Raw genomic sequence first — 18,563 nt, forward strand, 5'->3', positions numbered from 1 at the left:
TCAAGGTCTGAACAGAATACGTTAAAACGCCTAATGGACTTACCTCTTTTTCAGTCAGGTTATAACAATTCATCGAGAGATTCTAAAAGAAAATTAAAACAATAATACTGGTTAATCGATAGTATAGATACATGATTAGAGCTGTACATACAGAGGCGGTCAACAGTGTTAACATTTTATTACAGTTTGTCCATTATGAACTGGAAAGGAAAAAGTAAAAAATCATCATCATCATCATCATCATCATCATCATCATCATCATCATCATCATCATCATCATCATCATCATCATCCATTCTCAGGGAATTATTTAGAAATCAATTTAATAGTCTAACTTGGACCAAAACGGTTGTAGAAAGCATTCACACGTCAATCTCATTTCATAGCAACCCGAAATATTCTGAAAACTCACATTCACATAAGGTTTGATTAAATTGCGTGCAATGTCTTGCACCTGCTTGAGACAGGTATTATCCTGCTTGCTCCCGACTGACTTTCCAGCCAGAAATACGACAATGAGGCAAACCACTGTGGAGGGAAGAAAACACATTTGCAAAATTCAGTTCAGTTCAGCTCCAAGCACCAAAACACAAATCTGACCAAGGCTTCAGAGGATCTCTTACCAGCAAGCCTGCTCTTCTGCATCTTGAGCATCTCTTCATCTTGAGTCAAGATGAGCGCTGGAAGATCTTTTATACTTCGAACCCACTTCGTATTAAGTGCTTCAAGATTATCAGGTTGATTTATCATGTGTGTGTGTGTTTTTTTTTTTTCTTCTTTCCCTTTTTTGTGGGACCAGAGAAATGACTACACATAACAGGCGTATTATATTGATGACTCAAAAGCTTAAAAAAAAAAAAAACCCCGGGAACCTATAGGTGTTTTACATAATTCAGAAAACCATTCGATTAGAGATGGACTCCAAATTTTATTGTAGGAGTAAAACAGCAGGCGTCAAGAAAAGAAAATTATCTAATGGTTAAGTCACTACAGGTTTCACCACATGAAAGAGACTTGTGTCTTATCTCTACTCAATATACTCTTGCACAAAAATGTCAGAGGACTGACCACGTCTTTTTATCTTGCCCTGGGTTTTACTGTTAAGACGCTGTTATTTATAGATAAAAAAATAATACATACACTACTTGTGTGTATGTATAAAGGCTTTTCCAAATGTATTAAAACACCATAGCGCTCAGTTCTGATTGGTCAGAGGATGTTGATTCAGTTCATTTAATTTATACCAGTATATTCACTAGGTCTAATACATACATATCACAGTGTAACCACCTGCCTAATAATGTGTTGGTCACCCTTTTGCTGCCAAAACAGCCCTGACCCTTCAAAGCATGGACTCCACTAGATCCCTGTGGCATCTGGCACCATTATGATCCTTTAATTCCTGTTAAGTTGCAAGGTGGGAGACTTACAGGTTACCTACAGGACTTAAAGGGTACTTTTGATAGTAACTGACCACTACAGACCGGGAACACCCGACAAGAGCTGCAGTTTTGGTGATGCTCTGATCCAGTGGTCTAGCCATCACAATTTGGCCCTTGCTCATCAAATCCTTACGCTTGTCCATTTTTCCTGCTTCTAACACATCAACTTTGAGGACAAGATGTTGACTTGCTGCCTAATATATCCCACCCACTAACAGGTGCCATGATGAGGAGATAATCAGTGTTATTCACTTCACCTGGTCATAATGTTATGGTTGATCGGTGTACGTGGAATGATCGGTTTACAGGACTTTGTGATTTGATACGAACATGACAAACTGCATTTTTTACATTTTTCTTCATTAAACAATGGAGGATGGAGGACTGTGGTTTTGATACTCAAATGACGAGCTGCATTCTTAAAACTCTTAGAGTTTGGGGAGTGAACGACAGTTATTTAGAACTGATTATGTCCTAATTTTTTCATGTACATGATACTGAGAATGGATTACAAAGTCTGATGTCATTTAATTAATAAAAGAAAGAAACAGAAAATTGCTGTGGCACAAGAGAAATAAAACATATCAGGACATCGAGTTCTAGGAAAATAATGAACATGGGGATGGTGCAAGACATTAACGCACCATTGTTTATTTTCCTATAGCATCATATTCCAGGTGTTCCGTTCCTTATTGAAACAAATGAACAAAGCATCTTCCATACAGCGACAAGTTTCTGTTTTCTGTAAATTTTCAGTGGAATCTCCCCAGTGAAAAACCTGCAATCTCGCACCATCATATTGCGATGATGCTGACTATATCCTCTCTGAGGTTTATTGCGGTTCCAAATTTAAACACTTGACATTTCCTTTGTATGAGTATTGGAGGCTCCTCCATTATCTGATTAACTTGATCGAGCTCTTTACTGGAAAGAAACTCCTGGCCTTACAGGAGAATTCTCAATCTTGTTGCTTGAGAAAGGCCCACGGTGTCAATAAGGACTGCATTTACTGTGCTGCTTACAACACTTCCACTTTTGGCTTTGAGATGAGGTCTGCACGTATTTAATAAAGAGTTGATCGTTGTTTTTAAGTGAAGTGTCTGTCGATTTGCGTTATTAATCTTGGCGACAAACGCCGCATGGTGTCTGAGTAGTCGTCGGAATTTCGGATGCGAATTGTTCCCATGGCAAAGCTCACCCCGCCTGAGCAGTTCCACTTTTCCAAGTCAGACTGGAAGCAGGGATTTGCTGGGTATCGAGCTGCATCACTGCTTATAGAGGAGGATGTAGTAGTGCAGCTAAATGCCTAAGGGAGCAGAGGCTAATGGCCAAATTGGTATTGGCCAAATTTGATGAGCATTTCATCTCTATATGCAACGTTATTTATAAACGTGCTCCATTCCATTGAAGTTCCATTCAATAGTTCAACATCCCGGCGAAAAGTGTGGAAGCATTCATCAGGCAGCTGTACGAGCTAGCTGAATATCGTAATTTTTGGTGCACAGAAAGAAGAACAGATGTGTGACCACATAGTGACTGGAATTCGTGATAAGCAGTTATCAAAAACCGTAGATGAAAAGTGACCTAATGTTGCGCGTGGCTATTGAAATGGCCAGACATTGTGAATGAATAAAATCTCAGAACACAGAAGGGGCAAAAAGCGTAGAGCACGTGCATAACGTAAAATCGGTTAGAAAGAAAGAACACAAAAGTGAAAAAAATGCATGAAGTGTAATAAAGTCGGACACTTTGCAGCAGTGTTTCACTCAAAACCAGCAGTACAGGAGATAACTGACGATGATGAGGACGAATACATGTTCTTAGGATCACTTGAGCGGAAACAAAGCCCCGGTGCATTGTTAGCAGAGGATGAGCCACTGTGGCGCAACACTCTAACCTTAGCACATACGCCAGTCTCATTCAAAATCGCCCTGACACTTCAGTGATGTCCGAAGCTACCTATGAAACATAACAGAACAAGCCTAAACTCAGTGCAGTGTAAAACACTCTTCAAAGTCCAGATGGCATCATAGCCACAACGGGGGAGTCCATATCAACAGCCAGCTACGAAATTGCTGCTTTCGTATCACAGTAGACAAAACCAATGGAGAAAACCTCCTTAGCCAAACTGTGGTAACCAAACTAGGCTTAATTAGGTGCAGTGATGGATTCAGTATGTTTAGTGGTGTGGGCACACTAAAAGGAAATCTAATGAAGATCACCTCGAAAGACGGTGCACAACCATACTCCACAGGTTCCCATTCCCCTACGCCCTAAAGTAAAAGAGGAGCTGAAAAGGATGAAACCAATGGGCATAATAGAGAAAGTAACTGACCCAACCGAATGGTGCGCACCAATGGTTCCGGTACTAAAGAAAAATGGAATAATAAGAATCTGTGTGGACTTGAAAAGACTTACCTACCTTGGAATATATACTCCCCAAGCTAGCCAAGAGTACAGTGTTCTCCAGTTTAGATGCTGAAAGTGGATTCTGGCAAATCTCTCTAGAGGAAAATAGCACATACCTGACCACCTTTATCACGCCGCTATGTAGATACTGTTTTAAATGGCTACCTTTGGGTATCACATCAGTACCTGAAATTTTTCAATGGAAAATGTCAGAGCTGTTGCATGAACATTAAGGGACAGTTGTGTGCATGGAAGATATTTTAGTTTTCAGAGAAACACAGGAAACACTTGAAAGACTTAGGAGGGTTATGGAGACCATGTAGGCCTCTGGTCTGAGGTATAATAGGGATAACTTTTGGATTTAGTCAGCCAGAACTGAACGTCCATGGACAGGTAGTGACCAAGGATGGCGCTGCTCCAAGCCCAGAGAGGGTCAAAGTTATGACAGCTATGGATCCACCCCAAAACATCAGTGAGTTGAGAAGGCTGCTGGGGTGTTATTTACCGAACCTCTCCACTGTGTTGCGGCCCTTCAATGAACTACTCAGGTCTGAGCGTGACTGGTGTTGGGGGCCATCGCAAAGACAAGGATTCACAGAAGTCAAGCAGTTAATTTTGACCCTGGGAAACCAACAGTTATTAGTGTAGATGGCAGCAGTTATGAGCTCGGAGGAGTTCTTATGCAGAACCATGGAAGAAGGATAAAACCTGTGGCATTCTGCTTGCGCATGCTGACAGACGCCGAAAAGAGATACACCCAGTTTCTACCAGTACCTGTGTGGCCTTGGGAAATACAAGCTGCTTACAGACCACAAGCCATTAGTAACCCTTATCAATTCAAAAGACCTCGACACCACACTCATACGTTGTCAGCGCTTGCTCATCAGGTTAGTGAAATTGCAGAATACGTCCCTGGAAAACACCCGGCAGTCGCGGATGCCCTGTCTAGCCAGCCTATGGCAGACGTTCCACCAGGTGACCTAGATGCAAAGATTAAAGCATACATGGATTCAGTGGAGGATGACCTGAGGGTGAGAAAGCCGATCACTGAACAGATCAGAGACAATACTGAAACGGATGGCGAACTCCAGTACATCCTCGGGTATATCTGCAATGGCTGGCCAGAACATTTAAAGAGTGTAGCAGTGCAAGTGAGCGTGTACTTTAGAGAGCGTGGCTCACTCAGTAAAGCTAATAGACTGCTACAGACCGTGATCCCTGAAAGTATAAAAGAAGATATGCTCCAGAAGATTTACCAGGGCCACCAAGGCCTTACTAAGCGCGTACAACGTTTTAGAGGTGCTGTGTGGTGGCCTAGCATCACCAGCAACGTGAAAAAAAAGCTTGTGTTCTCATGCAAACACTGCAATATTCATAGGACAACCGCTGCTCAATACGCCATTACCTGATTTACCTTGACAGAAGCTCGCCATTGACCTGTGTGAGCACAAAGGTCGTCATTACTTAATCGTGACTGACTTGTTTCTACTGCCAAAGACAAACTCAGAAACAGTCACACAGAAACTGAAAAGCATCTTCACACTTTTTGGATAACCAGAGGACTTCAAAACGGACCTCAGTTCTCAGTCGAACAGTTTAGATGTTTTGTGACAGAGTACGATTTCCAACTTGTCACTTCAATTCCCCATGGCCGAGCAAGCCATGCATAAAGACTGCTGAATGGATCTTGAAGCAGGATGACCCCCACCAGGCACTTCTAAGTTACCGTTCAACACCAGCAGAATCAACTAGGGAGAGTCCAGCCAGGCTGCTGATGGGTCGAGAAATCAGCACGACACTCCCGGTACTGAAAGAGAACCTGTGGCCAATGTGGCTTAACCTGCAAACTATTAAAACAAACCATGCAAAAGTAAAGCAGTGCTATGAAAAATACTACAATTGCAGGTACTCCTCCAAACCTCTTCCACCCCTTACTATCGGTGACCAAAGATCGATTGGGGAAATGGATGGGCATGGACAACCACTGCAACTGTCTTGTGTCAGGAAGCTACACCACGCTCCTTCATGCTGGAGACAGAACGAGGTGACACACCCAGGAGGAATCGGCGCCACATCCGACTGGTGGATCGAGAGCCGTCCACACTATCAAACATTGACTCTTCTCAACCAAAGGAACAAAAGGGACAGTGTGGGACAGCTGAGCAGGACGTTAGCATTGCAAAGAGTGACGTTCCAGCTGAACCTCCCCATTCCCTTAAAAACCTTGGGTCAGATCATTACCCGGTCTGGAAGGACTGTAAAATTAAACCCCGGGTATGCTAGTTAGTTGAGATGGTGGACAATAAAGAACAGAATAATCCATGTCCCATCTTAATGCACGTGTTTTATAAAGAGAGAAACGCCTTACGATTTGCGTTATTAATCTCGGTGACAAACGCCACTAACTATTCAGGTTGACTAGTTACTATTTATTCTACCTGTTTCTTACTACCTATTCTTCCTACTCAGTAGCATACTTCACTTTTACTCAGCCACTGTCCAATACTGTTTTTATTTACCTGAGTATATTACAGCATTATTTCAGTCATTCATGTCTAGTATGTTTGTTCATGACTAATTAGTGCTTGGCCTGTCAATGTCTGATTCTCAGCCTCATTGTTATTGAGCAAAATGACAAACAAACAACTTTTCATATGACTCATTTACTTTCTTTTCGGAGGAAATGTCAGTCCTAATGTTCAAGTTCAAAATCAGCTCCCAAATAACCGGAAAATACACAAGGACATGCTTCAAAAATCAGTTATTTCCAAAATTATCGATACAACCGATCAGTGGTATCAGTGTTTGTGTTTGGATTAGTGATGCGGCAGTCATGAACGATTCGTTCATTTTGAACGAATCCTTGATACGACTCATCTCAGAGAACGATTCGTTTATTTAGTATTGACCACTCACGCGCATCATCCTATAGATTCTATGTGGGGAAACATGATTAGTTCATCTCCTGAGTCCTTCGGTCAACACGTGATAGCCTCATGGGCTTCGGCTATGCAGTCTGTCCCGGAAACTGAAATGATTAGTTCGTCTCCCGAGTCTTTGGGCCCGAGTCGTTCATTTGTTCATCACGTGATCACTTCCAGGATCGGAATCTTATAGTCAATAATACTCATGTAATGTTGTATAATATTTAGGAATTACCATAAAATTATCAAAAGACATGTTTAATGAACATCTTGTTCTTGTCAGTCTCGTTTTGGTTGTTTTGTTTTATTCTAAATGTGATCGACGTTTTCGTCAGTAGTTGTGTCGAGGTAATTGGCTATTAACACGTAACATTGTGATTATATTCTGCTGAAATGAACGAAATGACTCGAACAAGATTTTGCTGAACGAGATTCAAAGATCCGAGTCAGTAAAATGATCCGAACTTCCTGTCACTATATTGTGACATATTTTTTAATACAATAAACTCTACAGCTCCCTCTGCATTAACGAGAGGTGTTGATATGGCAGGTTACACTAAAAAGGTTCCGGGTCTGATAAGCCTAGCATCAGTGACATTTTGTGATTGTGTTGACTTTTAATTTTCATTAAGCGTTAAACCGATGCTATCCATCCAGGTTTGGGGTACAAATAGTAAAAAGACAACACAACGAATGCCATAAAATATTTTGTGTTAAACCTGTGTTGTGTTTTAATGTTAATTTAATAATCCTCCAAATATTAAAACGATTGCCATTAAAAGTTTGTCTATTTTCCCCTTTTGCTACTTATTTGCTAATTATGGCTCGGTGCCTAACAGTAGCCCAGGTTACATTATCATAGTTTTTTAAATGATTCATAAAATACAAACTTGTGAAACCCCTGCCCATTCATGTAAACACTGCATCACGCCGATACAGATTATAAGCGACATATCTAAGATCAGAATGGGGGGAAAAGTTTTTTAAGACCAGTTTTAGCTGGCACAAAGGCAGCAGTAACCAAAATATCCACTCTTTTTTATCTGTGCTGAGCAGAAAAGCATCTCGAACCTCTCGAAGTTAGATGCCCTACGGTAGCAGAAGCCCAATTCTATCAGCCAAGAACAAGAATCTGATCCTAGCAAAGGAACATGCTCATCTGCTAAAGATTAGACAAACCTCGACTCGATCCGATCTTCAACTCTCCTGTTTTGATGAACCCTAAGCTCGGTTCACGTCTGTCAGGATGAGAACCTGGCACGTGTTGTAGCCCATCAACCTCCAGGTTAGACGTCAAGCGTTCTGCATTCCGAGCTGCTTTTCTGCTCACCTCGGCTGTAAAGAGTGATTATTTAACAAGTTCCTCTATCCTTCCTGTCAGCTCGAACCCTCTCTCATCAGCATGGAGTTTCCACCCACACAAATGCCTCTTCCAACTGCAAATCCCAACTGAACAGCAGTTTCTGAAACACTCAAACCAGCCCATTGACCAGTGAGTCAGAGTGCACACGTGTACACATTCTGATGTGAACATTAACCGAAGCTCTTGGTTTGATCCATGACGATGCTTCTACCTGATTGGCTATAGCATGAATGAGCATGTGTATAATTATATACATATATATATATATATATATATATATATATATATATATATATATATAAAAAAAACATTGGGGGGAAAAAATAAACCTCCACACAAAAATTGATTACATAACATTTAGTTTTAATCACAGTATTGTATGTTATTTTCTCGGATAAGTGCAGCTAAAACATTCCATTTGCTTCCAAACAAAGTGCTGCTGTCAAAAATGCGTTATAGACCGTATCCTAGTGATAGCGATGTGGCGGAAAGCAGACGGAAAAACGTTCGCACGAATTTACACATGGTTACAAACGACTAAATAACACTTTATGTATAATTCTTCATGTACAATAAATCGCTAGACGCTGGTCCTGAAGAGTTTAGCATTCGAGTCTGCTTTTAACACGAGCAAAGGTTTGAAAGAAAGAAGAGAAAGCAGATCTGTGCAAGGCTATGGAAATCCTGGATCGGAGTTTGTACGGAAAACGCTGCAACCACACCAGTGACAGAAACTGTACAGTTTCCATCAGTAAAAGAAGAGAAAGTGAAAATAGAAAGCTACACACACACACACAGCTGTGCTGATCTAGTGGAACCAATGACCCTTTGCCATTTATTGAAAAAGCTAATCCTCAATTTTTAAGCTGCTTTCACACTAGCTGTTTATTTTTTTATTATTTAGTTGTCTCAAAAAAAATCTTAGGTTATCAGATTTTCAGCATCTTATCGACGGTCTGATGGAAACAGCGGTACTGCAGGTGAACACGTTATGAGCTCAACCATAATGACGACATTTACCACTCATTTTTTAACTTGAACCCCCTAGGAGAAAATGTCCTGAACATAATCTCTAATCTCTGCTCTCGGCCTTGTGCCAGAAACAGCCTGGAAACTTTGTGTATTAGACTGAACCTTTTACTATTATCTCATTAAAGGAAATAGCATCGACGTGCAATTCTGGGGTGGAAAAATGGTCTGTTTACTCATCGAATTGTACAACAGGGTCATTTTGACGTAAACAGAAGGAAAACAAAACGGTGCCACCTCCGAGGGTTCTTTTTTTTTCCGTCATGGTGGATTAAAAGCAAAAAAAAAAAAAAAACGCAGCAGTTTACGGGGTGAGCGAGGGAAAACAGGCAACGTCTAAGAAAATAAATAAACAAATAAATTAAGCACTATAATCAGTGTTAAAGTGTTAAATATTAGGTGCTAGACGTAATATATTCGTTAAGCAAAACACGCTAACGTTATCCAAGCGAGATGTTTATTTTTCCCTCGTGACGTCTCCGTATTCATTTAGCGAGTGGGTTGCATAAGATGAAACCATGCCTATTGTAATTATATTATATATATTACATTATATTGTCTCAGGTCTGAGGGATCGTTTGCTTTACTGCGATAGATTGCAATTTGCATAGAAGCGAGAGAATCCTAGTTCAAATGTGACTGTCTCTCTTACAGTTGTGGGAAAAAAAAAATCACCGCACGAACGACAGGCCCCTGTCACTTAGTCATTGCGAGTGTGAAGGTACGGTTAGAGTGAGAGAATGTAAGAAGGTTTAGATAACCAGCACAAAGGCATTGTGGTTTCTGTAGAAATAAAAAAAAAAAAAAACTCAACTCAATGTGAAAGCAGCCTAACATTTCTACGGATGATGCGTCATGCAAGTGCTTCCTGAAAGTAATAACGCTGTGGAAATCGAGGGAGAAGAACGGACCCGTCAGCAGTGCGTTTGTCCTTTAGGCATTTTGCAGCAGGGTTGAGTAAATCATCTTGGTGATCTGCAGCACCGTTGCGTGCAGCGAGTACTGGATCACGATGGTCCCGAAGCCCTTGTAGAATCCCAGTGGACCCTCCTCGCGTCGTATTGCGTGTATGCAGTCCCTCATCCCCTCGTACTGAGAGTTAATGGGAAGCACCTCGAAGCCCAGGTCGGTGTTATCGATGATGGTGCGAGTTCCCTGAACGTGCAGGCGGTGCAGGACCGTCTCCAGAGGAAACAGCAGAACGTCAGCACACAGGTTGGCCACGAAGCTAGCGATCAGCTCTGGGAAATAGGCGTCCAGCATGTTCTGGACCGTCTCCATGCCGACTTTGGTGCGTTTGGGTTGCGTGTGGGTGCCGCTGCGGCGATGCAGCACGTAGAGCACTAGCTTCTGCACGCTGGAGCTTATGATGTAATGCAGGACGCCGTGGAGGACGGTAGGGAAGACCAGCGTCCAGAGGGGAAGGAGGCGTTTACTGTGAGGCACACCCAGACCCAGGACACGCCCTATGCCCTCCTTGATGCAGTCCAGGATTCCCGGGTTGTCCCGAATGATCTCGCTCTATACGGACATGGGGAAAAAAAAAAAAACCTACAATTTTCACATTCCAACCTAAAAAGCGAGGATTCTTTAACTTTTCAAATAATAGATATCAGGTGCATCATTTTTTTGTGTGTGTTCATGCATATCACTTAATGCATCAAAAAATAGATTGAAGGAGGACACTGACCTGGACAGTTTCAATGAGGCTTGCTGAGTAAAACGGCAATGCAACCACGTGTGTTAAACTGAAAAAAAGAAAAGAAAGAAAGAAAAAAAAAACACTCTTGCTCAAAACCATTAAAGAGAGTGAGATAAGAGGTCAAGTGCTAGAAATTCCCTCTCCACAAAATCAACACTTGACTAAATCCCAAACAGGTCTGAGCAAGCTGGTTTTCTTTAGAATTTCACAGCTACAAGAGTCAGGACAGTGGATAAGCATGAGAAAAATTAATCATAAAAAAGAGAAGCAGATAAGCTTGAAATTTGAAGTCACTTAACACCAAGGAGCTGATGAAATGGCTAAATACATGTGATATGCGATCTGTTATCATGGGGAGTTTTTAATATTACTCTTGTGACCTAACCTAAGCTAATTTTGGTGTCTGGTGCTTGAATGCATTGTCACACTAACTGGAACTCTCTGCATGCATTAGTCACATGGATGCTCCTTTAGTCACATGGATGCTCCAGGTTTAAGGGCAAATCCGTCATAAAGGAAAAGTTTGACGGATAACAGGAGCGACTACAAATACGATCCAATTCTTTGCATGCTGGTGTATAAGAACTGGAACAAAAATGGATTTCACACATACTACATTTGAAGAAAATCTTAATTAAATGCAGATGTTGGGTCTGTGCTTGAACATTAAGTCACATGACCATGACATGTCGATGTCTCTGTGAACTTATTCACGTGCCGAAAACATCTATCGTCCATGTGAATTACCGTTCTGTGTCTAAACTTGCTTTTTTAAAAAAGTGAACACTTGCTTTGTACTTTTTCTTCACTATAAAGAAACTTTTCCCCCCAGGATATCTTGACATTCTTATCATCATGACCATTCAGATGGGATATGCTGTATATTAGTATTATACTGTATACTGTACAGCTGTGGTCACTTCATAGAAGGTGAAATTTGGTATAATCTTTACCAACATGATCTCCTGTAACAAATACATTATCCCACCTTTCCGATGAAAAAACGAATCCAGTTTAAATAGAGCATTAGAAAGATCTGAGATCTCTTATACTGTGAGTATATGGATGCTGTCCTGCTGTTGATAGAGAGAGTGAGGAAAAGTGACCCAGAGGCGACAGCAAACGAGTACAACTCAACCTCAGTGTCAAACTTCAATCTCCTGCGTTACTGACGAGCAGAAATTTGTATGCAAAGAAATATTCTTAAAATATACTCGAAGAAAGGAAGTTCAAATCTAACTTCAAGATCTTATCAGCTAATCTGCTGGTTACTATAATAACCCCATAGAAATCCTACAAACGTTCAGGCACACATGCGTTGCCAAGGTATCGGGCTGACGAGATCCCCAGTGGACAGTCAGAAAGATGGACATCCCGAACACATAACAGGCAGGAAGTAAGTCATCGCTGAGGTAAACAACTGATTCGATCGTAACCATGACTAACTGTGATGGTGTAAAAACCCGCTGCACAGAGTCATTAATTTATTACAGCTCTCTATCAGATCGAAATGCTAGAAGTGATGACGTTTTGCATCTGAAATAGCTTACCCTTTCAGAATAAAGTGGCCCGCGATTTGTTTGGGATTCCATCTGTGAGGCAGCTCCCTGTGGGGAAAAAAAAAAAAATCATCAGTGTCTCTACACTGTGCTGATCTTCTTTCGGCCATATTCATTCTGTATTCATGGCACGGCAGAGAAAATGCAGTACATGTTGTTATGTATGTATATGTAGTTTACTACTTTTCTTCTCTAGAATAAGAATCCATTCACTGAGAACAGTGGATGTGGTTTACATCCCGAGTCTAGAATACAACAGAACGGATGTGTTCATCTTGTGTTTCTACCCACCAATCAAACCTAACTGCATTCATGTAATAACTCAGAAATTGTGGTCCAGTATACCTAATGACGAAACGAGCCACATGTAGGACATTCTCTGTTTGACTTGCACACTTCGAATTAACTCAGCATCAGATAACTATTACCTTAAAACAAGGGGGGAATTTCTGAGGTGACCGACAGATCACTACAAGGTGAAACCAGTCATATCGCTTGCCTTGGTAATGGGGTGCACTCGCTGATGATGCCCTCTGTCCCGAGGGTCACTCCCTGGACCACGAATGTGCTTCCCATCCCTTTCCATAAAGCCTTCGGACCCTGACACACACACACACACACACACAGAGAAAAGGATTGAGATGTGGGCTGACCCTCAGATCTCTAGTGCTGTCGATTACTGATCAGAAATAATAATAATAATTTTCACATTCTTATTACAACATTATATATGTACACTATATTGCCAAAAGTTTTGGGACACCCCTCCCTCCAAATCATTAAATTCAGGTGTTGTTTTTCAGGTGTTGGGCTCGGCCTCTTAATGCTTCAGCTTCATACCAAGACATTTTGGGGCGAGTTTGGTGTGGAGGAACTTGACTGGCCTGCACAGAGTCCTGACCTCAACCTGATAGAACACCTTTGGGATGAATTAGAGCGGAGAACCATTCCAAAACTGGGACGTCTGTCTTTACATGCACATGAATGTAATATGGAGTTGTCCCGCCCTTTACAGCTATAACAGCTTCAAATCTTCTGGGAAAGCTTTCCACAAGGTTTAGGAGTGTGCTTATAGGAATTTTTGACCATTCCTCTAGAAGCGTATTTTTGAGGTGAGGTGCTGATGCTGGACGAGAAGGTCTGGCTCGCAGTCTCCACTCTAATTCATCCCAAAGGTGTTCTATCAGGTTAAGGTCAGGACTCTCACACCAAACTCGCTCATCCATGCTTTGTGTACAGTCATGTTGAAACAGGAAGGGGTCATCCCCAAACTGTTCCCACAAAGTTGGGAGCATTAAATTATCCAAAATGTCTGAAGCATTAAGAGTTCCTTTCATGATTTGGAGGGGTGTCCCAAAACTTTTGGCAATATAGTGTATATTCGGTCTGGACATATGGAAAGCCATGAAAGCCTTTGTTACCTGAGTTTTGGAGACGTTGTACATCACATTAAGAGCTGTTAAAGGTGAAAGGTGATAGCATCTAGCGTGGTAATTCACCTGAAACAGGCCATCAATAACAAGAATTCACATGAAAGAAATGAATCATTTAGATATTATAATTATATATATATATATATATATATATATATATATATATATATATATATATATATATATATATATATATATATATATATGAATAATAATAAGAATATATTCAGATGTTTTTTCAGGTTTTTGCTATTTCTTTTTTCCCTCTATCTGTGAATCCTTCTGGGGGTTTTTTATTTTCCCAGTTATATTTCTTTCCTTCTTGATGTCATGTCTTTTGTGTAGGTGTTTCTTCCATTTCTGGTCGTTTTTTGTTCTGCTGTTGGTAATGGTAGCCCCAAACACTCATCTTTTTATCTCTGGCTTTTTTTTATCTCTGTAAAAGGTCAGTTTTCTGTTGATACTTTTCTAAATCCCAGTGACTTTTTCAGCAAGCTGATCGAAGGATTAAAATAAGACTTAAAATACGTGTTCATGTGCCAAGTTTTGTTCTTTAGGTCAGTAAGCAGATATTCAACAGGAAAACACCATGACTGATGGTTCTTGCTTTGTAGATAAGGTGTAGAACAAAAACAAGGGGCATGCAATCTTTAGCACCGAAATGCCAAAAGTATCCCAAAAGTAAGTATTGCATAAGTGTAGATATGTCACATTTAGAAAAAAGTACCATTTATGATGACATTTTTTTGACAAATGAATAGTATTATCTTTCTTTTCAGGTCATATCAGGTTTACCTGGCATTGCCGCCTAAACACGATACACGGGTGGGCGAGAACATTTTCTGTAAAGAGGCTGAAGAAAAGTTTGTTAAAAACACACTTTAGACAAAGTTTGTGCTGCGTGTGTGTGTGTGTGTGTGTGTGAGAGAGAGAGAGGTGTATACGCTACCTAGCAAGACCAATCCCAAATCCAGCAAATCGGTTCAATTGATCTGAAAATAGACAAGAAGTATCACACAACTTGTGTCTGTTTAAAAGACAATGTCAGCGGTTGGAACGGTTTCACTCGACAAATTCCAGTCTCTGTAATGTGAAGGAGCGTGTAACTTTCTCATGGACAACATTATTATACACAACATACATCACAACATGAAACTGGAGTACTGTCTCCAACCTGAAGTTGAGTATTTTCCAATAAACATGTCCTGATGAGTTTTATTCCTCTTATATTGCTGCAATTTGCAATGTATGTACAAGATCTTACAAGATATATATATATATATATAGTTACATTTAATGATGTAGAATAACAGTGTATATACAGGTGTATGTGTTCCTGTGTACCCATCACCGATCACCACTGATCCCAATGACCCATCACCGATCACCACTGATCCCAATGACCCATCACCGATCACCACTGATCCCAATGACCCATCACCGATCACCACTGATCCCAATGACCCATCACCGATCACCACTGATCCTAATGACCAATCACTGATCACCACTGATCCCAATGATCAATCACTCATCACCACTGATCCCAATGATCAATCACTGATCACCACTGATCCCAATGATCAATCACTGATCACCATTGCTCCTAATGATCAATCACTGATCACCACTGATCCTAATGTCCAATCACTGATCCCAATGACCAATCACTGATCACCACTGACCCCAATGACCAATCACTGATCACCACTGATCCTAATGACCAATCACTGATCCCAATGACCAATCACTGATCACCACTGATCCCAATGACCAATCACCGATCACCACTGATCCCAATGACCAATCACCGATCACCACTGATCCCAATGACCAATCACCGATCACCACTGATCCCAATGACCAATCACCACTGATCCCAATGACCAATCACCGATCACCACTGACCCCAATGACCAATCACTGATCAGCACTGATCCTAATGACCAATCACTGATCCCAATGATCAATCACTGATCCCAATGACCAATCACTGATCACCACTGACCCCAATGACCAATCACTGATCACCACTGATCATCACTGATCACCACTGATCACCACTGATCCTAATGACCAATCACCGATCACCACTGATCCCAATGACCAATCACCGATCACCACTGATCCCAATGACCAATCACCACTGATCCCAATGACCAATCACCGATCACCACTGACCCCAATGACCAATCACCACTGACCCCAATGACCAATCACCAATCACCACTGATCCCAATGACCAATCACCACTGATCCTAATGACCAACCACTGATCACCACTGATCCTAATGACCAATCACTGATCCCAATGACCAATCACCGATCACCACTGATCCCAATGACCAATCACCGATCACCACTGATCCCAATGACCAATCACCGATCACCACTGATCCCAATGACCAATCACTGATCACCACTGATCCCAATGATCAATCACTGATCACCATTGCTCCTAATGACCAATCACTGATCACCACTGATCCCAATGACCAATCACTGATCAGCACTGATCCTAATGACCAATCACTGATCCCAATGATCAATCACTGATCACCACTGATCCTAATGACCAATCACTGATCCCAATGATCAATCACTGATCACCACTGATCCTAATGTCCAATCACTGATCCCAATGACCAATCACTGATCACCACTGACCCCAATGACCAATCACTGATCACCACTGACCCCAATGACCAATCACTGATCACCACTGACCCCAATGACCAACCACTGATCACCACTGATCCTAATGACCAATCACCGATCACCACTGATCCCAATGACCAATCACTGATCACCACTGATCCTAATGACCAATCACCGATCACCACTGATCCCAATGACCAATCACTGATCAGCACTGATCCTAATGACCAATCACTGATCCCAATGATCAATCACTGATCCCAATGACCAATCACTGATCACCACTGACCCCAATGACCAATCACTGATCACCACTGATCATCACTGATCACCACTGATCCTAATGACCAATCACCGATCACCACTGATCCTAATGACCAATCACTGATCACCACTGATCCTAATGACCAACCACTGATCACCACTGATCCCAATGATCAATCACTGATCACCACTGATCTCAATGAACAATGACCAATCACTGATCACCACTGATCCCAATGACCAACCACTGATCACCACTGATCCTAATGACCAATCACTGATCCCAATGATCAATCACTGATCACCACTGACCCCAATGACCAATCACTGATCACCACTGACCCCAATGACCAATCACTGATCACCACTGACCCCAATGATCAATCACTGATCACCACTGACCCCAATGATCAATCACTGATCACCACTGACCCCAATGACCAATCACTGATCACCACTGATCCTAATGACCAACCACTGATCCCAATGATCAATCACTGATCACCACTGATCCTATTGACCAATCACTAATCACCACTGATCCTAATGACCAATCACTAATCACCACTGATCCTAATGACCAATCACAGATGCCCAGTGGTCCTAATGACCAATCAATCACCATTGATCCTAATGATCACCACTGTCCCCAATAAGCAAGCACTTATTATTATTGTTTCCAATGAACAATCCCTGACCACTATTTTGTCCCAGCTGACCACTACATTGTTGTTCGCTTTTCTGTATTTGTATAATAATCTATAAGTTTACAATCTGTTTATTATTATTATGATTATATTATCTTCCCTTTATGATATGCAAATAAAAGTGACACCCCCCCCCCTCAATGAATATGCAGATTAGCGCGTGACCTCATCTGACTTCTTTCATCCGGAGCGTTAACTTTCTTTTCCTGTGTAAAAGAGCTGACAGCACTAAAGGCGGAAGATGTGGGTGTCTCTAACCCTCTGATCTCAGACAGGATCTGTGGTGTTTCAGGCACACGAGCCAGCGGAATGAGGGGGATTTCAACTCTCGCGCTCTTCATCCTGACATACCGGAGGGTGGAGCAGCTGGCTGGAACTCGTCTCCAGCCCCGGGATCCGCTGCAGGGGCCGCTTCAAACTGCGGCGTGCTGTCACCGAAGTGCAGGTTTCTGCTGCCGGGGATGTCCGGAGGTGTGGTGACCCAGTGCTGCAGGTCAATGCTGGATGAACTGTTAAACGACCTTCCCGAGTAGCCTCCGCCGTATGACGGCTCCTCCCTGCCCCTGTAACCTAACCCGTCGAAGCTGTCAGGGCGTCGGGAAGTCATGTTTAATGGGGAAACAAGTGAGGGACCTGGTATTAAATAAATTTTGTCCTATTTAACAACGAAACATTTCGAAAAAGTGCAAGACTTCCCAGTGCCGTAACCCCAGTTAACGTTAACGCTACCAAAACAACTCGAGCACGGGATTTAGCAAGCAAGCTAACACTGCATTGCAACCTTTGACTGCCTTACGTTACTTCCGGGTGCCCGCTGGCCTGCTGGGATATGTCATCCTCAGTGTTGCCAGGTTGTCCCTCAATAACATGATGGAAAAGTATTCACAATCACACAATCACATATAGCAAAACAATTGGTGTCCTATAGCTGGTATATATATATATATACCCTAAACTTATCTTTAACTTTAACGACCCTAAACTGATTATATATATATATATATATATATATATATATATATATATATATATATATATATATATATATACCCTAAACTTATCTTTAACTTTAA

At 41.6% G+C, this 18,563-nt stretch overlaps 1 protein-coding gene across 1 annotated transcript; it reads right to left on the reverse strand.

The window, feature by feature from the left end:
* Positions 1-8,480: 8,480 nt before the first annotated feature.
* Positions 8,481-18,306, reverse strand: slc25a46 (solute carrier family 25 member 46). Its single transcript, XM_058383525.1, has 8 exons — positions 17,842-18,306; positions 14,811-14,853; positions 14,657-14,714; positions 13,850-13,927; positions 12,928-13,028; positions 12,420-12,476; positions 10,858-10,915; positions 8,481-10,688 (listed from the first exon to the last, which is right to left on the reverse strand). Exons 1-8 carry the CDS (start codon positions 18,095-18,097, stop codon positions 10,101-10,103), a joined length of 1,239 nt encoding a protein of 412 aa, XP_058239508.1. The 5' UTR covers positions 18,098-18,306; the 3' UTR covers positions 8,481-10,100.
* Between the last annotated feature and the right edge of the window lie 257 nt (positions 18,307-18,563).

The sequence above is a fragment of the Hemibagrus wyckioides genome, linkage group LG28 (genome assembly GCF_019097595.1).
Source record: "Hemibagrus wyckioides isolate EC202008001 linkage group LG28, SWU_Hwy_1.0, whole genome shotgun sequence".
Lineage (NCBI taxonomy): Eukaryota > Metazoa > Chordata > Actinopteri > Siluriformes > Bagridae > Hemibagrus > Hemibagrus wyckioides.

Bases quoted from the DNA above. Each gene is read 5' to 3' on its own strand.
- slc25a46 (XM_058383525.1), bottom strand. From the start codon at position 18,097: ATGACTTCCCGACGCCCTGACAGCTTCGACGGGTTAGGTTACAGGGGC. The intron at 14,715-14,810 runs GTAGCGTATACA...ACTTTTCTTCAG, and splicing joins TTTGGGATTGGTCTTGCTAG to CCTCTTTACAGAAAATGTTC. The intron at 12,477-12,927 runs GCAAGCGATATG...TTTTCCCCACAG, and splicing joins GAGTGCACCCCATTACCAAG to GGAGCTGCCTCACAGATGGA.